General features: G+C 33.5%; 3 protein-coding genes across 4 annotated transcripts; 2 read left to right on the top strand and 1 right to left on the bottom strand.

Moving 5' to 3' along the window:
- Nucleotides 1-301: 301 nt before the first annotated feature.
- On the bottom strand, nt 302-7916 carry LOC126692205 (secoisolariciresinol dehydrogenase-like). Of its 2 annotated transcripts, none has more exons than XM_050387730.1 (2): nt 7753-7916; nt 302-1335 (listed from the first exon to the last, which is right to left on the bottom strand). In XM_050387730.1, the coding sequence occupies exons 1-2, from the start codon at nt 7788-7790 to the stop codon at nt 534-536; spliced, it is 840 nt and encodes a 279-aa protein (XP_050243687.1). In that variant the 5' UTR covers nt 7791-7916; the 3' UTR covers nt 302-533. The 2 variants fall into 2 exon arrangements, with proteins under 2 accessions (XP_050243687.1, XP_050243686.1); XM_050387729.1 differs by lacking the exon at nt 7753-7916 and adding an exon at nt 2624-2787.
- Nucleotides 7917-9666: 1750 nt separating this feature from the next.
- Nucleotides 9667-15706, top strand: LOC126692204 (IAA-amino acid hydrolase ILR1-like 3). The gene is made up of 5 exons (XM_050387728.1): nt 9667-10833; nt 13129-13254; nt 13494-13808; nt 14167-14295; nt 15086-15706. The coding sequence occupies exons 1-5, from the start codon at nt 10465-10467 to the stop codon at nt 15461-15463; spliced, it is 1317 nt and encodes a 438-aa protein (XP_050243685.1). The 5' UTR covers nt 9667-10464; the 3' UTR covers nt 15464-15706.
- Nucleotides 15707-18043: 2337 nt separating this feature from the next.
- LOC126692203 (IAA-amino acid hydrolase ILR1-like) lies at nt 18044-25020 on the top strand. Its single transcript, XM_050387727.1, has 5 exons — nt 18044-18567; nt 23171-23296; nt 23384-23698; nt 24277-24405; nt 24506-25020. The coding sequence occupies exons 1-5, from the start codon at nt 18214-18216 to the stop codon at nt 24881-24883; spliced, it is 1302 nt and encodes a 433-aa protein (XP_050243684.1). The 5' UTR covers nt 18044-18213; the 3' UTR covers nt 24884-25020.
- The last annotated feature ends 487 nt before the right edge of the window (nt 25021-25507 follow it).

The raw sequence follows: 25507 nt of genomic DNA, 5'->3' as shown, positions 1-25507 counted from the left end.
CTATAGGGACCCTTGAACCTGTTATGGGACTTACAAAAAAAATTTTGCAGGAAAACGCCGCTATAGGACTTAAAAACGCCACTATAGGACTTAAAAACGCCACTATAGGGCTCCTTGAATATGGGACGATGGTGGATTAAAAAAACATGGTACTCGAGCTCCCCAAGCTCGAGTACCAGAAAAAGTGGTATTTCCCTAATTATTTCCGAAACAGTGCTCTGTTGCTAAATATTTCAAAAATTAATGCTAGTGGGCCATTTTGGCCAATAATTTTAGTGCGCATTATCTAACATCATACACATTTGTTTCACAGTACGTACGCCAAATTTATCAAGATTCAAAGACATGACTTACAAATTGTATAAAGATGATCATGAGAGATTTAATTGGACTACCACAAAATTGTCACTATCACATGATAAACTTGCACTAAGAGAACATTGTTTGGCATTATTTCACTCATTAATCTGGGAGAAAAAAGACTATTATCATTATGCTTGGCACACCATTTTTGAACCCAGAAACAAAGTTTCTTACTGATATGATTGAGAATCTGGGTACTGAAACATGTTGAACGATGGATTGACAATGCTGAAGCCCCCATCAATTAGGAGATTGTGTCCACTCACGTATCTTGATTCATCACTAGCCAAAAAGAGAGCAGCATTTGCAACATCTTCTGCCTTAAGAGTCACACCCTTTAGGTTGGCAAGGGAATTCATCACATTCTCAAGGGTTTCATCATCAACACCAACAAATTTCGTTGCTAAAGGTGTTGCAAGTGCATAAGGTGACAAGCAATTGACCCTAATGCCAAATTGCCCTAACTCAACCGCGGCATTTTTGGTAAGGCCTACGACAGCGTGTTTTGAGCATGTGTACGAATATGAAGCTGCACCTCCAACATATGAGCTTATGCTAGAGGTTGAAATAATGCTACCACTACGTGCTGGAATCATGGCCTGCGATGCATGTTTAATGCCAAGGAAAACGCCAGTCACATTTACGCTAAGCACACGCTCGAAGTCTGCTTTTTCATTGTCAATGATGCGAACCTTGTTCTCATCAGCTATGCCAGCATTGTTGAACATTATGTCTAGCTTTCCATAAGTTGCCACAGCTTTGTCCACAGCATTTTTTATTTGGGCTTCATCAGTTACATCGCAGTGTACATAGAGTGCATTTGATGAGCCAAGGGCCTCAATGACTGAATCACCCAATTCATCTTGGATGTCAGCTATAACCACCTTGGCTCCATGATGGACAAAGACTTTGGCCGTGAATTCACCAATGCCGCTAGCTCCTCCAGTTATTAGAGCCACCTTTCCCTCCAACCTACACAATTTGGAACCAACTTAGTCAAGTAATACTCTAATTTAAACGAAAGGACATCTTCTAGAGTCCTTTTTAAAGGACTCTGTTTAATCTTTATATAAAAAATAGGCAAAGAAAATATTTTGTTGCAAAGAAACTAGATATCAAGGACTTGTGCAAAACATTTTGTTAATTTATATATTGCCATGAAGCAATGACATCTGTCCACCGAACTCAGGTGTATTTGAAATTTAGTATGTATATCTTGTTATTGACAAGGTGATGGATGTATATAAAAGTGGTTGTCCACGAATCACAACTTACCGTTTCAATAAATTATGAAATTATTTATCCATTGACTTACACTTTGAAATTTAACATCTCTATTGATGAAGGAAAAATTGCTCAAATTCTCTGCAATGTGTTTGATTATAACCTCAAGTGATGTAAATATATGACAACAAGAGTCTTGAAACTCAATTAGCATTTTTTATATTTTAAATGAAGATGTCAAACTTTTCCATCCCCATTCCCCAACTATTGAATAATTTGAATTATCAATAAGTAATAGTATAAATGTGATGAGTCACAGGAACAATGTTATAAAACTGAAACCTAGCTCACTGAACCAAGAAGAAGAAGAAGAAGAAGAAGAAGAGAGAGAGAGAGAGAGAGAGAGAGAAAGGCCTCCAACCATCTTAGAGTGGACTTATCTCCAAATTCTGGCAACTCTCAATCCAAATCTAGCTAATGAGATTATTGGTAATATTAATTTATTAAGGTTTTAATGTAGAGGGCTGGTTTATTTAATCGATAAGGTTTTCAAATTTAGAATCAAAACCAGCACTTATCTGAAATTAAGTAGTATCTATATGTCTGTCTCCAATCGATTGAAAGGAAAATCAGAAGTGTCTAGGCAGCAATAGACTTTTTCTTGTTTTTGGCAAAAAGACTTTATTATCATAAGAGTCCTTAGTTCCTAAATTGTGTTGATCATGAAAGCAAAATTAGAAGTGTCTAAGTAGCAATAGATTTTTTCCATTTTTGGCAAACAGAGTGCATTACCATAAACACTTCCTAAATTGGGTTGAGCTTGGCATCAAATAACAAAGCCATTCTAACCTATCTTTTCCTATTATTAGAAGTTTTTTTTTTTTTTTTTTTTTTTTTTTTTTTTTTGAGAATCAGCCTTAGAAGTGTTAATTGATCAAAAATGTGAATAATCGTAACGATCTAATAGAAGTTTATAAAAAATAAAAAACATGAACGCATGTAAAATAAAACCATGATTAAATCATATATTGCTAACCTTCTTGTGACTGCGGAGATTAATGAACTTGTTGCCATTGAGCAGAGGCAGAGAAAGAGATTTCTTAACTCTTTTAAGTGAGGTTGGGATTAAGGGCATGATTTATACTAGTGGACCGAGCGAGAATCCTATATTTATTGATAAAGATGGGGCAGCATTTTCCATGAGGTAGGGTCCAACTAGGCATGTATTTTGTGAAAATTCAATGACAAAACGACAAGTGGACCTAAATTTTTTTTTTTATTCAAAAAAAATTCAATGCCAATTTTATTCAACCAAACCAATTGACGAAGTTACTGTAGTACTGGGGACATACCCACAATTTGATAAAATTTAGCTTCACCTCTTCATTTGTTAATAGCATTGGACTGAAAATCAGTGCATGTTCCATCAAGCATCTGATTTATTATTGGGGTCAAATTTTGGAATTTAATTAAAACTCTAATTTTTTTCTAGAACTTTTAAATAAATTTTTTTTTGTGAGTATATCTTTGTTTCCAGAAATGGACATGAAAAGATATTGTGAAAAAAAAAAAAAAAAAAAAAAAAAACTCATTAATAATCCATTCTAAGAAAGTTTTGATATCACTTTAATGGGAAATGAAAAAAACTGTCAAAATATTAATTACTTTTTTTTTATTTTTCATAAAAACTTTTTCTAAATGGATTATTAATCAGTGTCCTAGTACACTCGTTAACATTTCCCATAAATGTATAAAACTTTAGCAAGAAAAGATGTGCTGCATATCAACAAAACAAAAAACAAGAAAAGATGAGCTAGTTTTAATAATAGTTATTATGGGATATCTCAAATAAACAAGTTGGTATTGCCTCTTGGCCCTTTTGTTTGGTTGCGCTGTGTCTGCATAATTGTTCTTACTATCATATCTTACAGAATCCCATGCTAATAAAGTTGGGTTCCAAAAAAGACAAGACATATAAAATATGAAAGTTAATATAACCAGTTTTGGGAATCTTTGCTAGGTTTGATGATAACTAATTACGGTGACTTCTTTATTGCATTGGTTAACGTGTTAAATTACTCCTGTAATACTGAGTACAGTAATTAAGTGCTGTTCGTTAAGTTCCCTTCTTAAAATTATGTTATGTAGATTTTTTCTCATGGGATGGAGGTGTATTTTTTAATTAAACAGTCACATGACTGAATTTTAAGATGAGAACTTAAGGAACAACGCATAAAGTACTGTACCTAAATTTTATCTTAAATTACTCAATTTAGAGTGAAGTTGGGTTTCTTAGTTTCTTTTTTTAAAAACAAAGATTTATTTCCATCTAACCTATCGAACAGGGGTGGCTTGATATATTTGGGGGCCTAAGGCGAAAATTGATTATTTTGTTTTAGATGCAAAATTACTACTAATTAACATGAACTACATAGAATTTTTTTCTTTTTTTTAGAAATTTTATAGACAGAAAAAACTTGACAAAATTTTTCATACTTATTGATGTGGCAGATTGTAGTGGTAAGTAAAAGAGTGGGGTTAGTGATAGACTTAGATGAAAACTAGTAAAAGTTTGCTAACTTACCTCTTATTATTATTCTTATTTTTTTTAGAAGTGCAACATTCACAACATTTTTTTACAACAAATCCTAGGTTTTAAGTTGTTTTTTGTTTTCTATTTGAAAATATCACTATAATTATTTTTTTGCCATTAATAACAAGTTGTAACAACCTACTATTTAGTATTAGTTGTAAAAGTGTTATGAAAAATATTGTAAACGTTGCATTTTTCTCTCTTTTTTATTTGTTTCTCATATGGGAAAAAAATATTATTTTATTTATTGATTATAAATAACCCTATTAGTTAAAATTTGGGGGCCTTTTTTTTACTTGGGGCCTTAGGCGACTGCATCTTTTGCTCACCCATTCAACCGGCCCTGCTATCGGAAAAGAATGCGGTATAAAAAGAATATATGTGTCTAATCCTAACTAATTTGATAAGAATTCATAACCAACCCTAAAATTTTGGAATTAAAGTTTTGTTTGTTTATTGATGCTATTGTTGTAAAGATTTATTTTTATCCAGTTTAAAATTGGCTTAGGTAAGACACGACAATAGCTGTTTCTTTTTGAAATAGATCTCATTCTAGTATAATGGGCCGTTGACAAGCACGACGAATTGGAGGCACATTTGGTAGCCAAGAATGAATTTACCTTAAGAAAATTTTTAAAATACTATTTTTATTTTTTTGGGGTTTAAAAAAAAATGGTTAGAAGGGGAGATAGTAGAAAATTATAGTTCCTCATGTTGCAGCATGCGGCCTTGACTACATGCTTATAGGCACAATGGATACAATTTCACACTATGATGATATATGATGTGCACAAATGGATACAATTTCACACTATGATGACATATGATGTGTACGAAAAGTGTATAAAGGTAGTGTGAGACAAATCAAAACTTTGTTAGAATAATAGATTAACAGTACAAGAGTTACCGACTTTTGTAGTGGGTAAGTTGTGTGATATTATGCCTTTGTCCCCATTCATGTGTGTGTGTGTTGTCTGTTTGTGTTCCTTCTCAAAAGAAACAACGTGGATAGTCCCATATCGCCTAAGAGTGAGTTCAAAAACAGGTATAAAGTCTTCATACACACTACGAGAGTTACCAACTTTTGTAGTGGGTAAGTTGTGTGATATTATGCATTTGTCTCCATTCTCTCTGTGTGTGTGTTGTCTGTTTGTGTTCCTTCTCAAAAAAAAAAAAACATGGATAGTCCCACATCGCCTAAGAGTGAGTTCAAAATTATGAACTCTTTGTGCACTCAACTAAAGGCTAGAGCTTTCTCAAACAATAAAATAAAATAAAAAACACTAAAGGCTAGAGGATTGAGTGAGCTAACATATCTTGACCCTTATTTTGGACTACTTAACTAATAGGCAGATATGGACAAATGTCTTCATGAGTACTCAACTAGCCCTTTCCTTCTTGTTCCATTATACAAACATTTTAGGAATACTAACAAATTGTATCCCTAATTTTTATACAATTTAATTTTTTTATTTTATTTATTATCAACCCCATAAGTCCCTCTTTCTCTATCTCTTCTCCCCCTTACTCTCATCTCTCTTATCCTTATCAACACTAACATTATTTTATTATTGATGATGAAATGTGTTTTAACCACCTCAATGTCTATAAGTTATGATCCAGTCCACTCTATCCCTTTACAATACCTACTCCTAATACTTTAATAACTTCTTAATAGCCAAAAATATCATAACAATTACATAGTTAGTACACACACAAAAACAAAAACAAAAAAAAAGGGTGCTCTAGCCGGTTGTGGGTGTCCACGGTTCGGGCCAACTGAGCTTATATTGGCCCGACGATATCTAAATTTAAAGCTAATCAAAGCCTGGCCCATTTTTTTGGAATTAAAAAATGAATAATAAAAAAAGAGCCCGGCCCAAGCTTGGCCAAACAACTGAAAGCAAAATCAGAAGTGGCTAGGCAGCAATAGATTCTTTTTCCTTTTTTTTTGGCAAAAAGACTGCATTGTCATGAGAATCCTTACTTCCTAAATTGGGTTGAGCTTGCATGAAAGTACAAAGACACTCTGAACTATCTTTTACAACCAATTTGCGGTAGAATCACATTGTACCTTGTAATATAGTACCTACCATTTACCGATGATGGTAAGAGCATTCTCATTAAGAATGCTAAATGGTATAAATGCTAAATTTTAGCATACTAAATGCTATAAATGTTAAAAAGCATGCTCCATCAAAACTTTTAAATCCTATAAAATTTGCAATCCAGCTACAGTGGACTGCTATCTCTAGCAACCCACTATAGCAAGATTGTAAAAAAAAAAAAAATTTGTTTAATCACTTTCCCTCCCATTCGCTTCTGTTTTCGCGCCTATCTCTACTAGTTTTCTCTCTTTTTTTTTTTCTGGTTCACTCTTTCTCCCAGGCCTACGCCTCTACCTCTGCCTCCTCTCCTTTTTTTTTCTTTCTTCGTTCTCCCTCAACCCAAGCCGCTCTTCCCTTCCCTCAATCCATGCCGCCAAACCCATCTCCGCTTCACTACTCCCTCTGATCGAACCACCATCACAAACATAGCCTCTTCTTCCTCTAAATGAACCCATACCGAACCCACTCTTCTCTCCCTAATGTGCTCGGGCGATTTTGTGGGTCTGGGTTTGTGGATCTGAGTTCATGGGTCTCTGGGTGGGTGGTGACTGAGGTAGGTTGTTGTGGCTGAGGCATGGGTCTCTGGGTTTGATGGGTTTTGCTTGTTGTGGCCGCTGTGGGTCTTGGGTTTATGGGTTTTGTTCGCCGCTCTATCCTCTGCCTCCCTCTCTTCCTCTCACGGTGAGGCTTCTCTCTCTCAAGTTTAGTTTAGTTTAGTTTAGTTTTTAGTTTTTTTTTTTTTTTTTTTTTTGGCTATAGGGTCGATTTTTGGATGGATGCTGATTGTGGTGGCAGTGGGTTGGCCATGGGTTTGGGTTTGCTGTTGAATGTTGATGGTTTATGGTGGTGGTGGCTGACTGGGGTTGCTTGGGCTAAGAAGAAAGTGGTGGAAAGAGAGAGAAAGTGGTAAAATAAAAATAATATTATTTAAATGAAGTTGTAAAAAAAATAGAATGTTTGATGTTTAGTGGATTGTAAAATGGTATTTTAAAATTGATAAAGTAGGATTTTAAAGTGGTAAATGCTAAAATATTTAGCATTCTTGATGAGAATGCTCTAACCCAGTACTTTTTTTCTTTTTCTTTTTTTATATTTAAAAAAAAAAAAAAAAAAAAAAAAAAAAAAAAAAGAGGAAAAAAAATCCCTCAACTCTTGGAACAACCTTATAAGTTCAAGGGAAATGTTAATAAATACCCTAAACACATTGATTTAAGAACTATTTTTAAAAACATTTTATGAGAAAATGATAAAATAATTAATTTTTCTTACAGTTTTTTATATTTATCATAAAAGAGATGTTAAAAACTTTTCTAATATGATTTTTAAACAATTATCCTAAAAGCAGTAGTTAACATGACCTTAAATTTAAATTTGATCAAAATAATGATAACAATCTATGGGAAGTTTAGCAAATAACATGAACACAAGTAAAATAAAAACATGATTAAGCATAATCTTGCTAACCTTCTTGTGACTGCAGAGATTAATGAACTTGTTGCCATTGCACAGAAACAGAGAAAGAGACTGATGATTTCCAACGTACTCTTTGATGTGAGGTTGAGATTAAGGGCAGGATTTAGTGAACCGAGAACCCTACATATATTGATAAAGATATGGCGGCATCTTCCATTTGGAAAGAACCAATCAGGTCTTATTTTTTTGTGGAAATTAAACGACAAAACAAGATGCTGACCAAAAAGTTTTTTTATTGTTTTTAAGTTTGATGATTACTAATCACAGTGACTTCTTTATTGCTTTAGTTAAAATGTTAAATTACTCAGCTTAGAGAGTGAAGTTCGGAACCCTAGCACCAACCTATGTTTTGAAGTAAGGAGCAAAGAAGCAACAGGAACTATTTCTTTATGAAATGGATCTCATTCTAATACAATGAGTTGGCTGGCAAGCGCGACAAAATTAGCGGCATATATATAGGTAAGCCAACAATGAACTTGTCTTTTCTCAACCAAAAAATAATAATGAATTTGTCTTAGACAGCACTTTTTTTTTTTTTTTTTGATTGATGGTCGAGGGAGAAGAGAAGGAAGATTTAAACATTAAAAAGTGTCGGTTAAGTTATCAACCTACAAAACTCGTAACATCTTAGACACTTTTAGAATATTAGGTTAACAGTACATAATTTTTGCTATACAAGACTCACGATTTGTCTATAGACTCTATTCTGGTTAGAGGCTAGAGGATTGAGCCGGCTAATATGTTATACCCCTTATTTGGGACTGACTCCCTTGTTTCTTGTTCCATTCTGCACAAGTTTCAAACAGGCTAACATGTTATAGCCCGAATATATAATTTAATATTTTCTATAGATATTTTATTAACCCCCCCCCCCCCCCCCCTTTCCCGGCCCCTTCTATCTCATCCCTCCTACCATTATCAACACTAACATCGTCTATTAGATATTGATGAGTATTCTCTTTGCTTCAATGGCCCAACTTCCTTTTTTTTTTCTTTTTTTTTTACAAACGAGAGTATTCACACTTTTTTGAGTATTTGACTTTTCTCTTAAGTATATGCAGTTTCTCATTCTACACATATCAGATTATTGAGAATTCCCTTAGGGTGACCCTAAGCTATTAGCAAGAGATTTTCAATCCAAGATCTCATGGATATCATGAGACTTTAAGAACCATTAAGTCAACTCTTTTGTGTTCAATTCCTACTACTCAGAGCTCCTTAATTAATGGCCAAAAATGAAAATTTGTGAACACAACTTTTATGCCACAATTTTTGTCATAACTCTAATATATACGAGTTACAATTATGAAATTTACATAGAAAGTACTGACTTCATGGGTCCGTGTGTGTGTGTGGCTCTATGTGTTGAAACCGGTGCTAGAGGTTGAGGGAGAAAGAGAGGAAAAGGAATAAAAAAAAAAAGAGAAATAGTAAATAAAAAAAATAAAAAATAGAATATCTAAATAAAATGGGAAAAAATAGAATTTTGGGATATTAGGTGTGTTGTAAAATAGTATGATATAATTAATAAAGTATCTTTTTGAAATGGTAAAGTAGGATGAGATAGCATTTCCTGATGCGAATGCTCTAAAGATAGAATTGCACTATAGCACTATTGCAAAAAAATTTGCAATAATTGAATTTTAAAAGCCTGGATGCAACTTGCTTTTTGTGTGAAAATAGTGAAGTTTCCTTACATATGCCATTTAGCATACCCAATGCGGATCCATATGCCAAATTTTAAGAAAGAAGTGTACAATTTTTTTAACTACCATTGACATTAATATAGACATAATAGAATCAAATCCAATTACCGCACCTATTGGGTATATTCCACAAACATTCCCTAAGGTTTGGCATAATACCAATCAAGTCCAAAGGATTTAAAAACTGACCACTTCAGTCCTTAAACCCAAACGGCTTGTAACGCCGTTACCTATTTTAAATTCTATTCCAAAACTCTCATCTTTCTCTCATCTGCCTCCTTCAATCTCTTTCCTCTTTTTCTCTAACGCTCAGAGCTTTCCCAGTAAACAAACAAGAAGAAAAAGAAGAAATTGTAGAACATGTTCCCAGTAAAAAAAATAAAAATAAAAACCTTGAATGGAACCAACAATCAAAACAAATTTTCATTTAATGAGAGTAAAACACAAAAAATCAGTTCATTTTAATATTTAAATCCAAATCAAAGAATCTACCGTCAAGAACCATACCAAAAATCAACATCAACACAAAATCAAAAACCAATCTCTGCTTCAAATCCAAAACCAAACCCAAAAAATCAAAACCCCCAAAAAAATCTTCTCAAATTCACAAAAATGTCAAACCCCAGCACAAGCAACTCACTCCATTACCAAAACTCTGGCTCTCTATGAAAAATCTCCATCACATCTCTATGTTGTAAACAGGTTGAATCAGTGATTGACCCATCGTGTGAAGGTCACCTTGGGAGCTTCCCACTCTTTTGATTCACGATCTCATCCAAACAGATGAGAGAAAGAGGAGAGTTTTGGAATAGAATTAAAAATAGGTAACGGCGTTATAAGCCGTTTGGGTTTAAGGACTGAAATAGTCAGTTTTTTAAAACTCCTTTGGACTTGATTGGTATTATGCCAAACGTCAGGGTATGTTTGTGAAATTTATCCAAATATTTAAAGTAGCATTTCAGGATTTCTCGAACTTTGCTTTGGGTGTTTGTTTCTCATGGAGTGGTTACGTTTGTTGTTGGTGTTGTTATCAATACTCACGTGTCATGTACTACAATTCAAATGGGTTACGGTGTCTGTGTCGGCGTCGAAGCTAACTGAGTTGACTCGTGAGTTGTTGGAATCGGCGAGGGAGGCCGAGTTCTCGGATTGGTTGAGAAGGGTTCGGAGGAGAATCCACCAAAACCCAGAGTTGGCTTTTGAGGAGTTCGAAACGAGTCAACTCATTCGATCGGAGCTGGACTCGCTTGGGATTGAGTACACGTGGCCTCTTGCCAAGACTGGCCTTGTTGCTTCTGTTGGGTCCCACTCCCAGCTTCAACCTTGGTTCGCTCTACGGGCAGACATGGATGCCCTACCTATTCAGGTTGGTTTTTTTTTTTTTTTTTAATCTCTCTAACTCAAACCTAATAATTTCCTTTTTTTTTTATTTACTTTTTAAAACAATTTACATTATATTATTTATTTTTCACTGTATTTTTTTAAAATATTATTTTTATTACTATTTTTTATCTTAAGTAAAAAAATAAAAAATTAAATTTAGAATGAATATTATTATTATAAATTTAGAATGAATATATTTTTATACAATTTTGTATAAATATAATTATTTTTCTATTATATAAGCATTAATATGAGAGCTCTAAACTAAACATGGAACTAGTTGTTTTAGTTGAAGAATAATGTAGTGGTTGTTTTTCTAATTTCATTATTTGTGGACAGTTGTCACCAACATTGAAGATTTAATTGAATAAACAATAATTCGAGGGCAGTTATTTTCACAATACTTTTTTTTTTTTTTTTTTTTTGCAACTGTGAACAAGGATTACATAACTGACTCTATTACTGATAATATATATATTTATTTATTTTTATGTATTAATCACACCAAATCATATAAACAACTATCCAAAACTTATTGTTAAATACAATCAGAAGTGCTTTCGTTTTTTACTTTTCTTTTGTGCATTGCTCTGCTGTTTGAAGTTGAGGACCACCTTTGGGTATGACTGTGAATTTTAATTTTTCAAATTTTCTGAGCAACTCTTTACCAGTTGTTTATTAAATGTTTTGTGCTTTTGTTTTATGCTGGTTGTAGCTGGAATCAAAGTGAGAAAAAAATGGTCTTAAAATTATTATTAAAAGAAAAGGATGAAAAAGACAGAATATTATTTGAAGGCAAAATTTAACAAATACCTTGGAATCGTGTGGCAACTGACAACCTAGGGTGGTTGGTTAGTCTAATAGTAAATCAAGAAACTTTGAGTTATTTAAGGACTGTTTGGATTGCCTATTTCCATAGCTCAATTCTCAGTTTCCATAACTCATAACTCAAAAATGGTGAGACCTATAATTCAATATCCGTTTGACAAACAACAACTCTGTTTCCATAATTCTGTTTCCATCACTCAATTCTCTGATTTTTGAGTTATAAGTTTTGGTTGTTTTCAGTTTCCATAACTTATAACTCAATAGCAATATTGTAATTAAACACACATAGAGGACTCACAAACAATACCAGCCGCACCTTTTGACCACTTTTGACTTTTTTTTTTCCTTTCTTCTCCTGGGCTGGCTGTTCGGTTTTTTTTTTTTTTTTTTTTCATTCATTAGTTCGGTTTTTTCTGGGTTTTTTTTTTTTCTTTTTTCTTCTTTCACTGGTTCGGTCTTCAGTTTTGGTTTTTTTTTTTTTTTTTTTTTTTTTTTAAAACAAAAAAAAAAAAAGCTACACTGGCTGACAGGTATGGGCCCATAAATAGTGTGAAAAATATTGAGTGATAAGAATTGGGTGATGATGCCAAACAGATGTGAAAAATTGAGTGATAAGTGATGAGTGATGAAATTTTCTTATCCAAGCCCCTTAGATCTCCTCCATTTTTGAATTGGATGTGTACTTTAGATAGCATGTATAGGCCTAGTGACAAGTGATAAGTTAGTTTTATCATATTGTGGACTAAATTTTTGGATTAGGCATGAAAGTTTTAGCAACAGCTTAATTCAATGCCAATGCTCTTAATTTCAAAATAGAAAAATTCATTCGCAGTAAGATGTGGTAGTTTATAATTTATTTAAAAAAAATAAAAAAATAAAAAAATAAAAAAATAAAAAAAAAAACTCCATTTGAATCATGTCAAGAAGATAAGTGCAAATTTTGGTTATAGAAATTCTTACTTGCAAGTAATTCTTTCTTCATAGTTTTGGTTATAGAAAAGACAATTTTAGGCAAGATTAGCTTTAGAAATAAATTCCATATGCATGTAATGTAAGAAATTGATCTTTGGAAGTCTGCAAAAGTTTGGCAATTTGGACAAGTTCAGCTTTACATGCTCAAAAGCATCAAAAGTTATGTGAAACAAAAACAATGACCAAATTTAAAATTTTGATACCGCTGCCTTCCCACCTGCCTCATGGAAGCCGAAGCCGCCCCATCCATAATTTAGCATTCCCATGTTAAGGGTATCTTTGTAATGGAGAGAGATGGGAAGAGAGGAGAGGGAAGGGTGGCTGGAATACATTTGTTTGGACGGCAAATAATGATGGATCCAAAATTTAAACCAAATGTTTAAACTCTTTTTCCTGTTATTTAGGATTCACTTTTGTTCAAAAGTGAAACCTTCATTTTTAATCAAATACTTGAAATTAATTATGATTTTTTTGAAAGGAATTGGTAGAATGGGAGTACAAGAGCAAGAACCCTGGCAAAATGCATGCTTGTGGCCATGATGTTCATGTAACAATGCTGCTCGGAGCTGCTAAGTTACTTAAGCAAAGAAGCAGTGAATTGCAGGTAAATCAACAATCACATAAACATCTAGGAACAACGATGAAGAATTAAAAGAACCTTATTGGTGTCTTGGTGTACTTGTCCAAAAAATGAAAGTCTTGACTTAATGATAAAGAGAAATTGTCATGGAATTAATGCCATAAATTCAAATCCTATCATATCTATCCCACCCTAAAGTCATATATATATTTTATTGTTTTGATAATGTTGGCTGATTGCATTGTCTAAAATCTATTTCAAAGGGCACCATTAAGCTTGTTTTTCAACCTGGAGAAGAGGGTCATGCTGGGGCCTTTTATATGTTAAAAGAGGGAGCACTTGATAAGGTTAACGCCATTTTTGGATTACATGTTTTACCAGAAATGCCCACTGGTACCATTGGTTCGAGACCTGGTCCAATGCTTGCTGGCTCTGGCAGGTTTGTAGCCATAATTCGAGGGAAGGGTGGGCATGCTGCAAATCCCCATGTAACTAGAGATCCTGTTCTTACAGCATCATTGGCTATCATTTCACTCCAACAGATTATTTCCCGAGAAACAGATCCTCTAGAGGCCATGGTAATTTTCCTCACATTCTTAATTGAATTGTATAATGATCCATAGGGAAAAGTATTAGGTCCTCCTCAATTGAAATGAATTTGTTTAATGGTTTAGATTAATTATTATAAATCTAATTGTGTATCCAGTATCAAGTCATGTGAAATTTAAAATTACATAGTACTTTATACACTATCAAATTTAGGAAATAAAATTTTTATTCTTTCCATTTCAATTGAAATGGAAATAGAGATGTTCCTGTTCAAAGGCATACATATTATGAGTACTTCTGCTAGTGGATAATTAAATTCAGTATGAGAATTAAAAACCTAATAGCATTTTCTTGTCTGTGTTCATTTTCAACATTTACAAATTACAGGTGATCTCTGTTGGGTTCATTGAGGGTGGCCAAGCAGGGAATGTAATCCCAGAGACGGTGAGATTTGGAGGCACATTCCGGAGCATGAGTACAGAAGGTCTATCCTACCTTATGCAAAGAATTAAAGAGGTACTTTTGACACAATTCTAGTCTAATAGCTTAAATACACGCTTGTTATCTTTTTTTTTTTTTTTTTTTTTTTTTTTTTTTTTTTTTTTTTTTTTTTTTTTTTTTTTCCTTTTTGTTTGAGTTTGAGATGGTATGATATGGAGGATGAGATGAGCACACTTTGAGAAGGTATGAGTTAAAAGGTTAGATTTTTTTTTTTTTAAGTTGTATTTCAATAGGTTATGTTTTCATTTGCTAATTTAACATCATCAAATTCTGATAAATTAAACAAATTGACTAACGGATGTAAGTATAAGGGAGCTAAGTGTTTGCAAACCAAATCGCAAGGTCTTCTGAATTTTAAGGGCATACTACAGGGGTGTTAATTGTAACTTTCTAAAAATATCGTTGAGCAAAGGCTACTTCCTTTCCCCTAATTAAGCTGCTTAATTTATTCTAGTGAGTAGTGACTATTGGCAGCTACTTTTCCTTGGAAGTTTTTCTTGAACAATGTCTAGGGAGTATGGAGCTTCTTTTTGAGCATGAAATCTACCATTTGAGATAGAAAAGTACAGTAACAATTGTTTAAGTCTATTTTCTTTGAGGATTGTGAACGGTCCATTCTTGAGTTTAAGTCTTTTTTCTTTTCTACTCTTCTCGAATGGTGTTTGGTTTTACCTTCTTTTTCTTGTATTTCTCTTTCTAGGTTGCTTGATCATTGTACTTTGATTTCTTGATGTTTTTGCCTATATGTACGGGGCTGTGTTCTTTCAATAAACTTTTAAGTTACTTATCAAAAAAAAATTAACAGGTCATTGAGACGCAAGCAGCAGTGCAACAATGCAATGCTACAATAGACTTCTTGGAGGATAAATTGAAGCCTTATCCTGCAACTGTTAATGATCAAGCAATGTACAAACATGCAAAAAGGGTTGGAGAAAGCTTGCTTGGGGAACCCCATGTCCAACTTATTCCAATGACTATGGCAGCAGAAGACTTCAGCTTCTACTCACAGAAGATTCCAGCTGCGTTTTTCATGATTGGGGTGAATAATGAAACGCTGAAATCAAATAAAAATTTGCACTCACCCTACTTAGTTATTGATGAGGAGGTTCTTCCCATTGGAGCAGCTCTCCATGCTGCTGTGGCCATTTCTTATTTGGATGGCCATCTTGTTGAGACTAGTTAGAGACTTGGGCATGTTGGACCAGCAACAATGGAAAACCATAGAGCAAAATAATGTGTTATTCAAATTTTATCTGATTCACCAAAGAGACAAGAAAGATCATGAATATACAATGTAATAAACCCTGAAATTCTGTCCACTTACAGTTGTACTTGTACATGGCTTGTACAGAAAGAAAATCTCAATTCTCAACAGACTTGTTTGGGAAATTGCCTTCTGAGTAATGATATTGTTCTGATATGTCCATACCAAATCTCAAATTATACATTTTATTCCTAGCTACCAGTATCAACTGGAATAGTTTGCTAGCTAGGTTTCACTACTATCAAAGTTTTTATTTTAAGAAAACATGGGCTTTTAGTCACCCAAAGGATTATTGTAGAAGTAGCTAACAGGTAGAGGTTGAGATATGAAAGAGTGATTCCTTGGTTAGGCACATACTGGGCAACAAGAGATACTTACAGATTGGCTACTGTTTGGATGGAGGGAGAGGAGAGAAACAGATACTGATTGAAAGGAAGGCATTGATGGGGGTGTTACCCTTCCCCTATTTGATGTATTTGGGTGGAGAAGGAAATTATTTGAGAGGATTTGGAAAAAAATAAAACACAATTCCCTTAAATTGGGGAATTTAGAAGGTGATAAGACTTGATAGTCAATAGATACTAAAGAACTAAAACTTTTGATATCTTGGATCAATAATTCATAAAGATGGAGAGATTGAAAATGATGTGAATCATAGGATAAGAGTATGGTAGATGAAGTGGAGAAGCGCATCAAGAGTATAGTGTGATCATATAATACCTAGTAATTTAAAGGAAATTTTTTTGTTTTATAAAACTGTTGTTCAATTAGTTATGCTCCTATGGTACTGAATGTTGGGCTATTAAAAAGTAACCTATTTATAAAATGTGCTATATCAATTTTCATTTTCCTCCTATTATTAATTAAAACATCATAACAAATTAAGATGAAGAAGAAATGACACTCAAACTTTTACTCATAAAAAAGAAGAAACTATCTTATATTCTTTGGTTTACACTTTCCACTAAAAGGATAATTTCCCTTTTATAGTGAAAAAGAAGAGAAAAAAAGACCAAATAAGAAGATAAAAATGACCATAAACTAGGTGGTCATTTAATTGTTAAGATTTGTGAATTGTGATGATCATTGAGAGGTGTCACCTGCTACACAATAAAAACTAGGGGCATAATAAGAGAGACATGCCATGGATTGAGTAAGATTCACCTGCTACACAATAAAAACTAGGGGCATAATAAGAGAGACATGCCATAGATTGAGTAAGATACATGATGATGCATGAGTTCACAAGCTAGCTTAGACACAAAGACACAGTTTGTGTTCAATGCATTAACACATTGAACATGTTAGGATAGAGTAATACTACATGCATATTTTACAATATTTTTACAAATTATTGATGTTGCAAATTACTATTGATTCTCATCTAATTCCACAACTAACATCACTTTTTTAATTACCAATAACCACCTATCATATCAACAGTTTGTAAAAAAAAATGGTAAAACAGTTTGTAATTTTTGTATTTTCCATTAAGATATGGGCACAATGACCAAAACTGGTATATGATTATATCCTAACGTGTCTGATAATGGGCACAATCCCAACCCATTCTCGAAATCAATGGTACGAAAGTTAAAATTTGGAGCTGGGCTGGATTGGGCTAACAATCATCAAACCAAAGCCTAATACAAGATTAACAGGTCAAAAAAATTCAACAAAAACCCAAACTAATCCTACCTACCAATTCCCCTATCTTTCGGATATGTAATTCTGGGCCGCACAGCATGGCAGTAGGTCCAAGGCCACACCCATTAATCAATGTAGCATTTTTCTCTACTTGTGACGGGGGAATTCAAATTAAGGGTAAACACAAAACTACACAAAACAACATAACACCCATTAATCAATGTTGTTTCTCTACTTTAAACAACATAACACACTTTTTCACACACCTTTTCACCCACACATATATCAAAAATACTTAAATAACATTACTCAAACTAACTCACCAAACAGGCCACACACTGTGTGATTTTATAGAAGAACGTAAGTTTAACTCACTTTTTTTAGTTTATTAAAACACACTATGTGAAAAAAATACCATTCTTATATTAAAATCGTTAAAACTGTCATTATTCTTTATTTTACATTATGTTTGTTTTGATAAAAGATCTTTTGTGAAGATATTTTTTGTATTTTTCTGTATTTGTTATCAAGAAAAAAAATGAGTCAAATAAAATTTTTTTTTTAACTTTTTATTTAGCTTGAGGTGAGATGAAGTTATTTAATTTCTAAAATGCCATTAAATAAAGAAAGTCAATTAATATTTTTTAATTTATTTTAAAGTTGCTTTCTACTAAACATAAAAAATAAAAACGAGATAATTTTTCTAGAAAATGTTAGTGTGTGAAACGAGTGAACTGGTGTGTGGAGCAAGCGTGAGACAAATGAGGCAGCTGGAGCCTGGAATGAATAATAAATAAATAAAAAATGCTCCCGCACACTTGTTTACTCAAATACAAAAATAGAGCCTAAACAATATTTCCATTTAATACGTAAGAACTAAGAACTAACCTCGAGGCTCACAATCACATAAAACAAAGTAGCCATAGCCAGGTTCTTCATATCTAGATAAAATCCAAGTGAGCCAAACAAAAAAGGAAAAAAAAAAACTCTTAACCCCAAAAATCAATTACAATCAAGTCAGTATGGATTTACTCTTGTGCTTATTGCTATCATTGACAATATTCTTGCACCAACCTTGGGCGGCTTTAGAAGCTGATTTGAGATCAGATATGGGGTCGTTGACTCGTGAGTTGCTGGAATCAGCAAAGGAGAGAGAGTTCTTCGAGTGGATGAGAGGTGTTAGGAGGAGAATCCATGAGTACCCAGAAATAGGATTTGAAGAGCACAAGACGAGTGAGCTCATAAGGGCCGAGTTGGACTTGCTTGGGATTGAGTACAAGTGGCCTGTGGCCAAGACTGGTGTGGTGGCTACTATTGGGTCCGGTGAGAAACCCTTCTTTGGTCTTAGAGCTGACATGGATGCCCTTCCTTTGCAGGTCTCTCTCTCTCTCTCTCTCGGCTTATGAATAATTACATGCACACAATCAATGAATGTTGGACACTTTATTATTTACATGGACTTAGTTCTGTTCTTGACTTCTTGATCGATTATGTTTGAACTAAACATTCTTTGGGCCCAACAGATTAGTATGTTGCAGTTGTTAAATTACTGACTATCTCAAAAGTTTAAACTATTGAGATATGATAAATTTAATTATTTAATCACATATTTTTAACACTTCCTCTCACATGTAGGCCAAAACTAACTTAAACCATTAGAATATGGTAAATTTAATCACATATTTCTAATACTCTCTCATGTGTAGGCCGAAATTACATTTTTAATAAGTGAGACCTAACATGTAAGAATTTAAATGGAAAATAAAGTGGAGGAGACAAGAATCGAATTTAGGATCTTATGCTCTGATGCCATGTTAAATTACCGATTATTTTTAAAGTTTAAGTTATTGAAATATAGTAAATTTAATCATTTAATCACATATTTTTAAGGGATAATTACAGATTACCCACATGTGGTTTAACCTAAATTTAACTTATCCATCCGTGGTTTTATTTTTGACACTTTACTCACACGTGTTTCACTCTGTTACTACTTCGTAACCCACCTCCCTTTCAGACGTTACCTCACATTTTTTATCAAAAACAAAATCCAAAACAGATCAAACACTCCTTTCTTCCAAAACACACTCCCATCCACATGAGGTAGATCTACTAATTTGCTTGAAAATCATGAGTACATACAATATGAACATCTTAACATATCAATAATTATGATAAAGTCAAGAACATCTGAACTGAAAGATGTACCACAAAATCAGCAACTTGCACAACAACAAAAAGGAAAAAAGAAGTCACTAGCCATCGTGAAAGATGAGTTAATGCTCTTAGAATTGAGATTTTTTTTTTTTTTTGGTGGGTTTGTTGTTTTCCTTTGAAACATGGGGTTCTTCAAAAAGACCTGGGGTTTGTTGACAAAAACTATGGTTAAGGAAAAGAAAATTGCAAATCTTAATTCTTAAAGCTAGGTTTATAAACTAAAAAGACTCACTTTCTAAATCTTCAAGCTAAAAAAGAGTTTATTTAAACTTAAACTAACTACTGATTCAGTCATTTTAAATAAGGGGAGCAGGCCAAAATGGCCAAATACCATTGTTTATTGAAATATGTATCAATCTACCACTGTTTTAGAAATGTGTAGGTATCTACCACTGTTTCAGAAATGTGTAGGTATCTACCACTTTTTGGGTATTCGAGTTTGGGGAACTTGAGTTTTCCATGGTACTCGAGTTCATGGAACTCGAGTTCTTTGAAAAAATAGCCTTTAAATTTGTTAGAAAATTTTGTATGGAACTCGAGTACCATAAAAAAATTTCAAAATTTTTCCATGGAACTCGAGTATCATGGAAAACTCGAGTTCCCCAAACTGAAGTACCCAAAAAGTAATAGATCCCAACATATTTCCGAAAATTGATATATATTTTGGTAAACAGTGCTATTGTGTCATTTTGGCCAAGGGGAGCGGCTCCTCTCCTGTTTCAAAGTCTCCAATTCTCTCATGGAAACTAAACAATCTAAGGGTCTAAACAATTTCATAGCATTATTTTTCTTTCTTTCTCTCTTCTTTGCCCCTTTCTCTTCCTCTGTCTCTCTCACTGAGTCACCAAGTTACTATGTAAACGAAGAAGAAGGAGGAGGAGGTTACAAGGTAAATTCCTTGGCTCTAGCAAGTATGGACAGAATCTTTAGAATTTCTGCAAATTTTGCTCTAAATCCCCCACTAACCCTAGAATTAGATTTTGTTTTTCCTTCAAAAAGAGAACAATAAAATAAAATAAAAGCCTAAATCAAAACTTTAGCTAGCTAGCAAGAGTCCCAATCATGGTGGAGAAGATCAAAACCACAGAGAAGAGAGGCCAATTGATCTCAGTTCTTCTTCCTCTCCTTCTTCGCCTTCTTCTTCTTCTTCTTCTTTACCTAAATCCTGGCTGATTCATTTCACTCAAAAAGCCACTAGAGTGATCTCAGTTCTTCTTCCTCTCTTCCGTCTTCTTCTTTGCCTTCATTTGTACAGTAGTTTGGTGACTTATGTAAGAGAGACAGAGGAAAAGGAGAGAGGGGCAAAGAAGACAAAGAAAAAAATAATTAGATGAAAATTGTATTTGACATGTCCATGTTCTGACCCTTAGATTATTTAGTTTTCACTTGTCTTTAATCTGAAAAAAATAAAAATAAATGAGAGAATTTGAGACTTTGAAACAGGAGAGGAGCCGCTCCCTTAAATAAGTGGGAGTCTTTCAATTCTACAAAGGAAGTAAAATCCTAAAATGTCCAATAAATTTTCTTCATAGTGTACCAACTTTGGTTTGTTTTTTTTTTTTTTTTTTTTTGCACTCTTTTATTTGTGATTCATTGGAGTTAATTGGTTGGGCCCCCACTTCAATGTAAACTCATCTGTACACATTACTAACTTCGTGGTCCTCTTATTTATGATGGTTTGTATTTGTATTCTAGTGATGCTAAAGATATAACTTATTTTCACTGAAGGGTTTATTTGGTTGAGGAAATAGAAAAGATTTAATTTTGGTTGGAATGATAGAAAACTTTTTTGTTTGGTTGAGAAGAAAATTTGAAGAATAGAAAATCTAGTTTATATAAATCTACTTTTATTCCCTTATTACATAATAGGTAAGAAATTATTTATATTATACGCATTAAATAATTAAAATATTACTTAATATTAATTAAAATTATTAAAATAACATTTTATAAAAATTTACACATCATACATATTATATTATATTATTTTTACTTGTTATTATATTATATATAAAAGGAAGGAAAAAAAATGAACACGTTATAAAGAGAGAAAAATACAAAAAGTATAAAAAAGAAAAGAAAAAAAAAGATGCATTCTGAGGGCACTGTAGCGTAGTTGCTATTTAAAGAGGGGCAAAAGTGTAAAAGTATGGCTGAAGCAACATTTTACAAAAATCAACTCAGTTTTCTCCCTATTTTGGAGAAAACTTTTTGGTGGGTCTAGGGAAAAACACTTTACTCCACCACAAAATTTTTCACCCTCCCGACCAAACACTCACTAAAACTTCTTTCTCTCCACTTTTCTTTCCTAAATTTTTCATCCTCCCTAAAATCCCTCCAAACAAACATACTCTAAGAGACTAGGTTTTAGTTAGTTTAATTAGTAAAATTTATTATCATTGAATAAGAGGTTTGAGATTCGAACCTCATCCACAGAAAAAACTAATTGATATCTTGATCTGATTATAAAGAACAATCATCATAAAACAAACTTTATAGATTGAATTTTATCATACATATAAAATAAAAAAACTTATTGTAAATTAGGGAAAAATAATAATAAGTTCATATAGAAGTTGGGAAAAAGTTTAGCTCCATTCTTCCTTCAACTCATTATATAGCTATATTGAGGAGACTATGAATGTATAGTTTTATATAGCATTACTATTTATATTTGTTAAAGTGGTAAAATGTGATTTATACAACTTTTTAAATGAACCAAAGAAATTGTGACAGACCTACGCCCCTCACTAAATATCAGTCGTCAATGGTACAAAATTTTTGACAAATTTTACTTTTATAATTATTGATGTTTTTATTGTTGGCAATTATTATTATTATTATTTTATCATTTGATTGGTTGCTATTTTATTTGAAAATGATAGTAATCTATTCACAACCTTTGTATTTTTTTGCATTTCTTTTAATTGATTAGTTTCTTTCTTCTAATTAGACTGATGCCCAAAACTCTACTATTTGAAGTAGATGCTATTAATTGAAACTATATCCTATTTATTAAAAAAAAAAAAGTACTATGCCTAAAACGTTTTTTTTTTTTTCCTGCGGTCAACTCATATGTGGTTTTGTTTTGGGATTTTATGATTTGGGCCATCCGGCAAGAATTTGCTGCCAAAAAAGATGGCCGGGATGGGTTGTTGGCCATTGAAGCAGAGGTTGTAGAGGACAACATGGATGTCGTGGTCAATGGTGTGGTTGTCGAACTCGGTGACAGTGAGGCCGATGGCAAGTTTAGATTGCTAATTTGAATACTCTGATTTTCAGATAGTAATAATGAGTATTGATTTTGTGTGACAGTTCCTATTCATTAATTTGTGAAATACTGATGTGGCATGTTGGAAGTAGAGGGTGTTATACCACATACTTATTGAATTTAAACTCAAATTTGTATTATCCCTAACATCACCTCAAAACTTCCTAGAAAGGATCCTCTCCATTTGGTTTGGAACGGAAAGAGTCATTTTTATGGTGGAGAGATTTATCGTCTTAAAAAATCTATGCTAATATACATAATACCATATCATTTAAACTTTTACACCCACAGCCACCTAATCGACCTTTTATCCTAGCTTTAGTCCTTACTAAAGCAGGGCATTACATGGATTTCCTTTAAAATGACATGCCAGTTGCTCAACTGATGTAGCTAATGGTTAGTTTTCATGCTCTGCGTAGTTATGTTATTCTCTTTGATTTTATATATTTTCATTGTATGAAACATTGAAATGTACATTTACCATTGAGAAGGAATTGGTGGAGTGGGAGCATAAGAGCAAGATTGATGGCAAGATGCATGCCTGTGGTCATGATTCTCATGTAGCAATGCTACTTGGAGCAGCCAAATTACTCCATGGAAAAAGAGACCAATTGAAGGTAAATTTAAAGGCATTTTAAATTAATCATCAAGAATATGAACCATGAGTGCTAACTATACATATTGTTTCAACTTACACTTTTAAGGGAACCGTGAAGCTTGTTTTCCAGCCCGGAGAAGAGGGCTATGCTGGTGCTTACCACATGTTGCAAGATGGTGCTCTTGACGATATCAATTCCATCTTTGCTTTGCATGTTCTGCCATTAATACCCTCTGGAGTTATTGCTTCAAGGCCTGGTCCAGTGCTTGCTGGTGCAGGGCTCTTTTCCGCTACCATTGAAGGAAAAGGTGGACATGCAGCAGCCCCACATATGACTAAGGATCCAATTCTTGCAGCGGTCTTTGCAATCCTTGCTCTCCAACAAATTGTGTCTAGAGAGACAAATCCCCTTGAAGCCAATGTAAATCTCTTTCCTTCCAATATTTTGAAATTGTTTTTTTTTTTCTTTTGGCATGATTTCACCACTTGCTGGGTAAGATGAGCACGCAGCTTACAATGAATTGCATTAACAATGAAGTAATGCTATTTTTACAACAATATGTCTTGAGGACTAGGGAGACAGCATTTTTTTTGTATTTGTTGACATAATCTATTGTGATTGCTACATAATAAAAGTAATTTTAATGATAAACTTAGATGAAAATGATGATCAAATTACACTAAGTCATGTCAACAATTATAAAAAAATTGTGTCCCTGACATAACGAAGTTCCTTTCACAAACACTCATCTCTATCACTGATTTGAGAGTCAAGTACATGTTTGATAACTACGATGTGACAATAAAGATAGAGTTGGATTTGTGAGTGGTTTTGTAACAATAATTTTGTTAAAGCAGCGTACTCGTTAGTCTTTAATAAAAGAACTGCTATGTCTGGTTTGAAATGTGATATGGGGCTTTTATATCTTTAATCAATCCATTTACATCCGTAGCCCCATGGTGCCAACTAATGTGAGAGCTTAAATTTGAATCATATAGGTGGTGACAGTTGGATTAATTGAGGGAGGCCAAGCAGGAAATGTAATTCCAGAGTCGGTGAAATTTGGTGGAACTTACAGGAGCTTGACCTCTGAAGGTCTCTCCTACGTCAAGCAAAGGATCAAAGAGGTGGTGAAACATGCATTCCTTGTCTGACCCTCATTCATTTCCACCATTACCATTCAGTTGAAAGAAAAAGTAGTGAACATCTAATGTGTTCCACTTGCAGGTCATAGAAGCACAAGCAGCTGTGCATCGATGTAGAGCTGTATTGGACTTCAAGGAAGACACACCACTGCCTTATCCTGTAATGGTTAATGATGAGGCATTGTATGAACATGCAAAGAAAGTTGGAGAATCTCTAGTTGGGCAATCCAATGTTCAGCTTCTACCGGTGTCTACGGGAGCAGAGGATTTCAGCTTCTTCTCACAGAAGAGTGCTGCAGCAATGTTTGTGCTTGGGATTATGAATGATACTGTGAAATCCGACCAGCCATTGCACTCTCCTTATTTTGTTATTGATGAAGAGGCTTTTCCAATAGGAGCAGCTCTTCATGCTGCTGTTGCAATCACATTCTTTGATAGCCATGTTGTTGGCACTTATTAACTTGACAATAAGGAACTTGGGATTTGTTTTGGATTCAGCTGTAGATAATGACAAAGAAAAACAAGAAGATGATGTCAAGAACATCAGAAGCGTGATTCGCATCAAACAATGAAAATCATAAAATTAAATTGCGTGAATATGTTAGAGTAAAACCTAAAGTCTGCCAAAATCAAGTAAAATTTTGTAAGTTGACAAAGTTCAGTTATAGTTCTTTAAATTTAATTTAATTCCATGGATGCATTGACCAACGCAATGCTAGCAATATTACAATTAATTGGCCGATGCAAGCTCATAATTGAAGTTTTTTAGTCTTAAGCTCATAATTGAAGTTCACTGGATAACCTAAGGCACAATACTTAAAGAACTGCAACTAAATTTTACTTCAGACAAAGTGTGTGGGTTCTTTTCTTTTCTTTTTCTTTTTTTGATAGTACTCAAGCCCAAATAGAAACAAGGACCCTAGGCCTTATGCTTGTGGTTTGGTGGACTAGGCTTGGTTCACCGTAGCTATGTTGGGTTGATTACGAACCAAGTTGTGCACAAAGACATGGGTCCTACAACACATACACATCCATACACAAAATATATACATACTGTACAATAAAGGAATAGTAAAGGTAAATA

Source organism: Quercus robur, chromosome 7, assembly GCF_932294415.1.
Source record: "Quercus robur chromosome 7, dhQueRobu3.1, whole genome shotgun sequence".
NCBI lineage: Eukaryota > Viridiplantae > Streptophyta > Magnoliopsida > Fagales > Fagaceae > Quercus > Quercus robur.
The sequence above is the reverse complement of the archived record's forward strand: the minus strand, read 5'-3'. Positions and strand labels throughout refer to the sequence as shown.

Bases quoted from the DNA above. Each gene is read 5' to 3' on its own strand.
- LOC126692205 (XM_050387730.1), bottom strand. From the start codon at position 7,790: ATGGCAACAAGTTCATTAATCTCTGCAGTCACAAGAAG. The intron at 1,336-7,752 runs GTTAGCAAGATT...CAAATTGTGTAG, and splicing joins ATCTCTGCAGTCACAAGAAG to GTTGGAGGGAAAGGTGGCTC.
- LOC126692204 (XM_050387728.1), top strand. From the start codon at position 10,465: ATGGAGTGGTTACGTTTGTTGTTGGTGTTGTTATCAATACTCACGTGT. The intron at 13,809-14,166 runs GTAATTTTCCTC...TACAAATTACAG, and splicing joins CAGATCCTCTAGAGGCCATG to GTGATCTCTGTTGGGTTCAT. The intron at 14,296-15,085 runs GTACTTTTGACA...AAAAATTAACAG, and splicing joins TTATGCAAAGAATTAAAGAG to GTCATTGAGACGCAAGCAGC.
- LOC126692203 (XM_050387727.1), top strand. From the start codon at position 18,214: ATGGATTTACTCTTGTGCTTATTGCTATCATTGACAATATTCTTGCAC. The intron at 18,568-23,170 runs GTCTCTCTCTCT...ACCATTGAGAAG, and splicing joins TGGATGCCCTTCCTTTGCAG to GAATTGGTGGAGTGGGAGCA. The intron at 23,699-24,276 runs GTAAATCTCTTT...TGAATCATATAG, and splicing joins CAAATCCCCTTGAAGCCAAT to GTGGTGACAGTTGGATTAAT.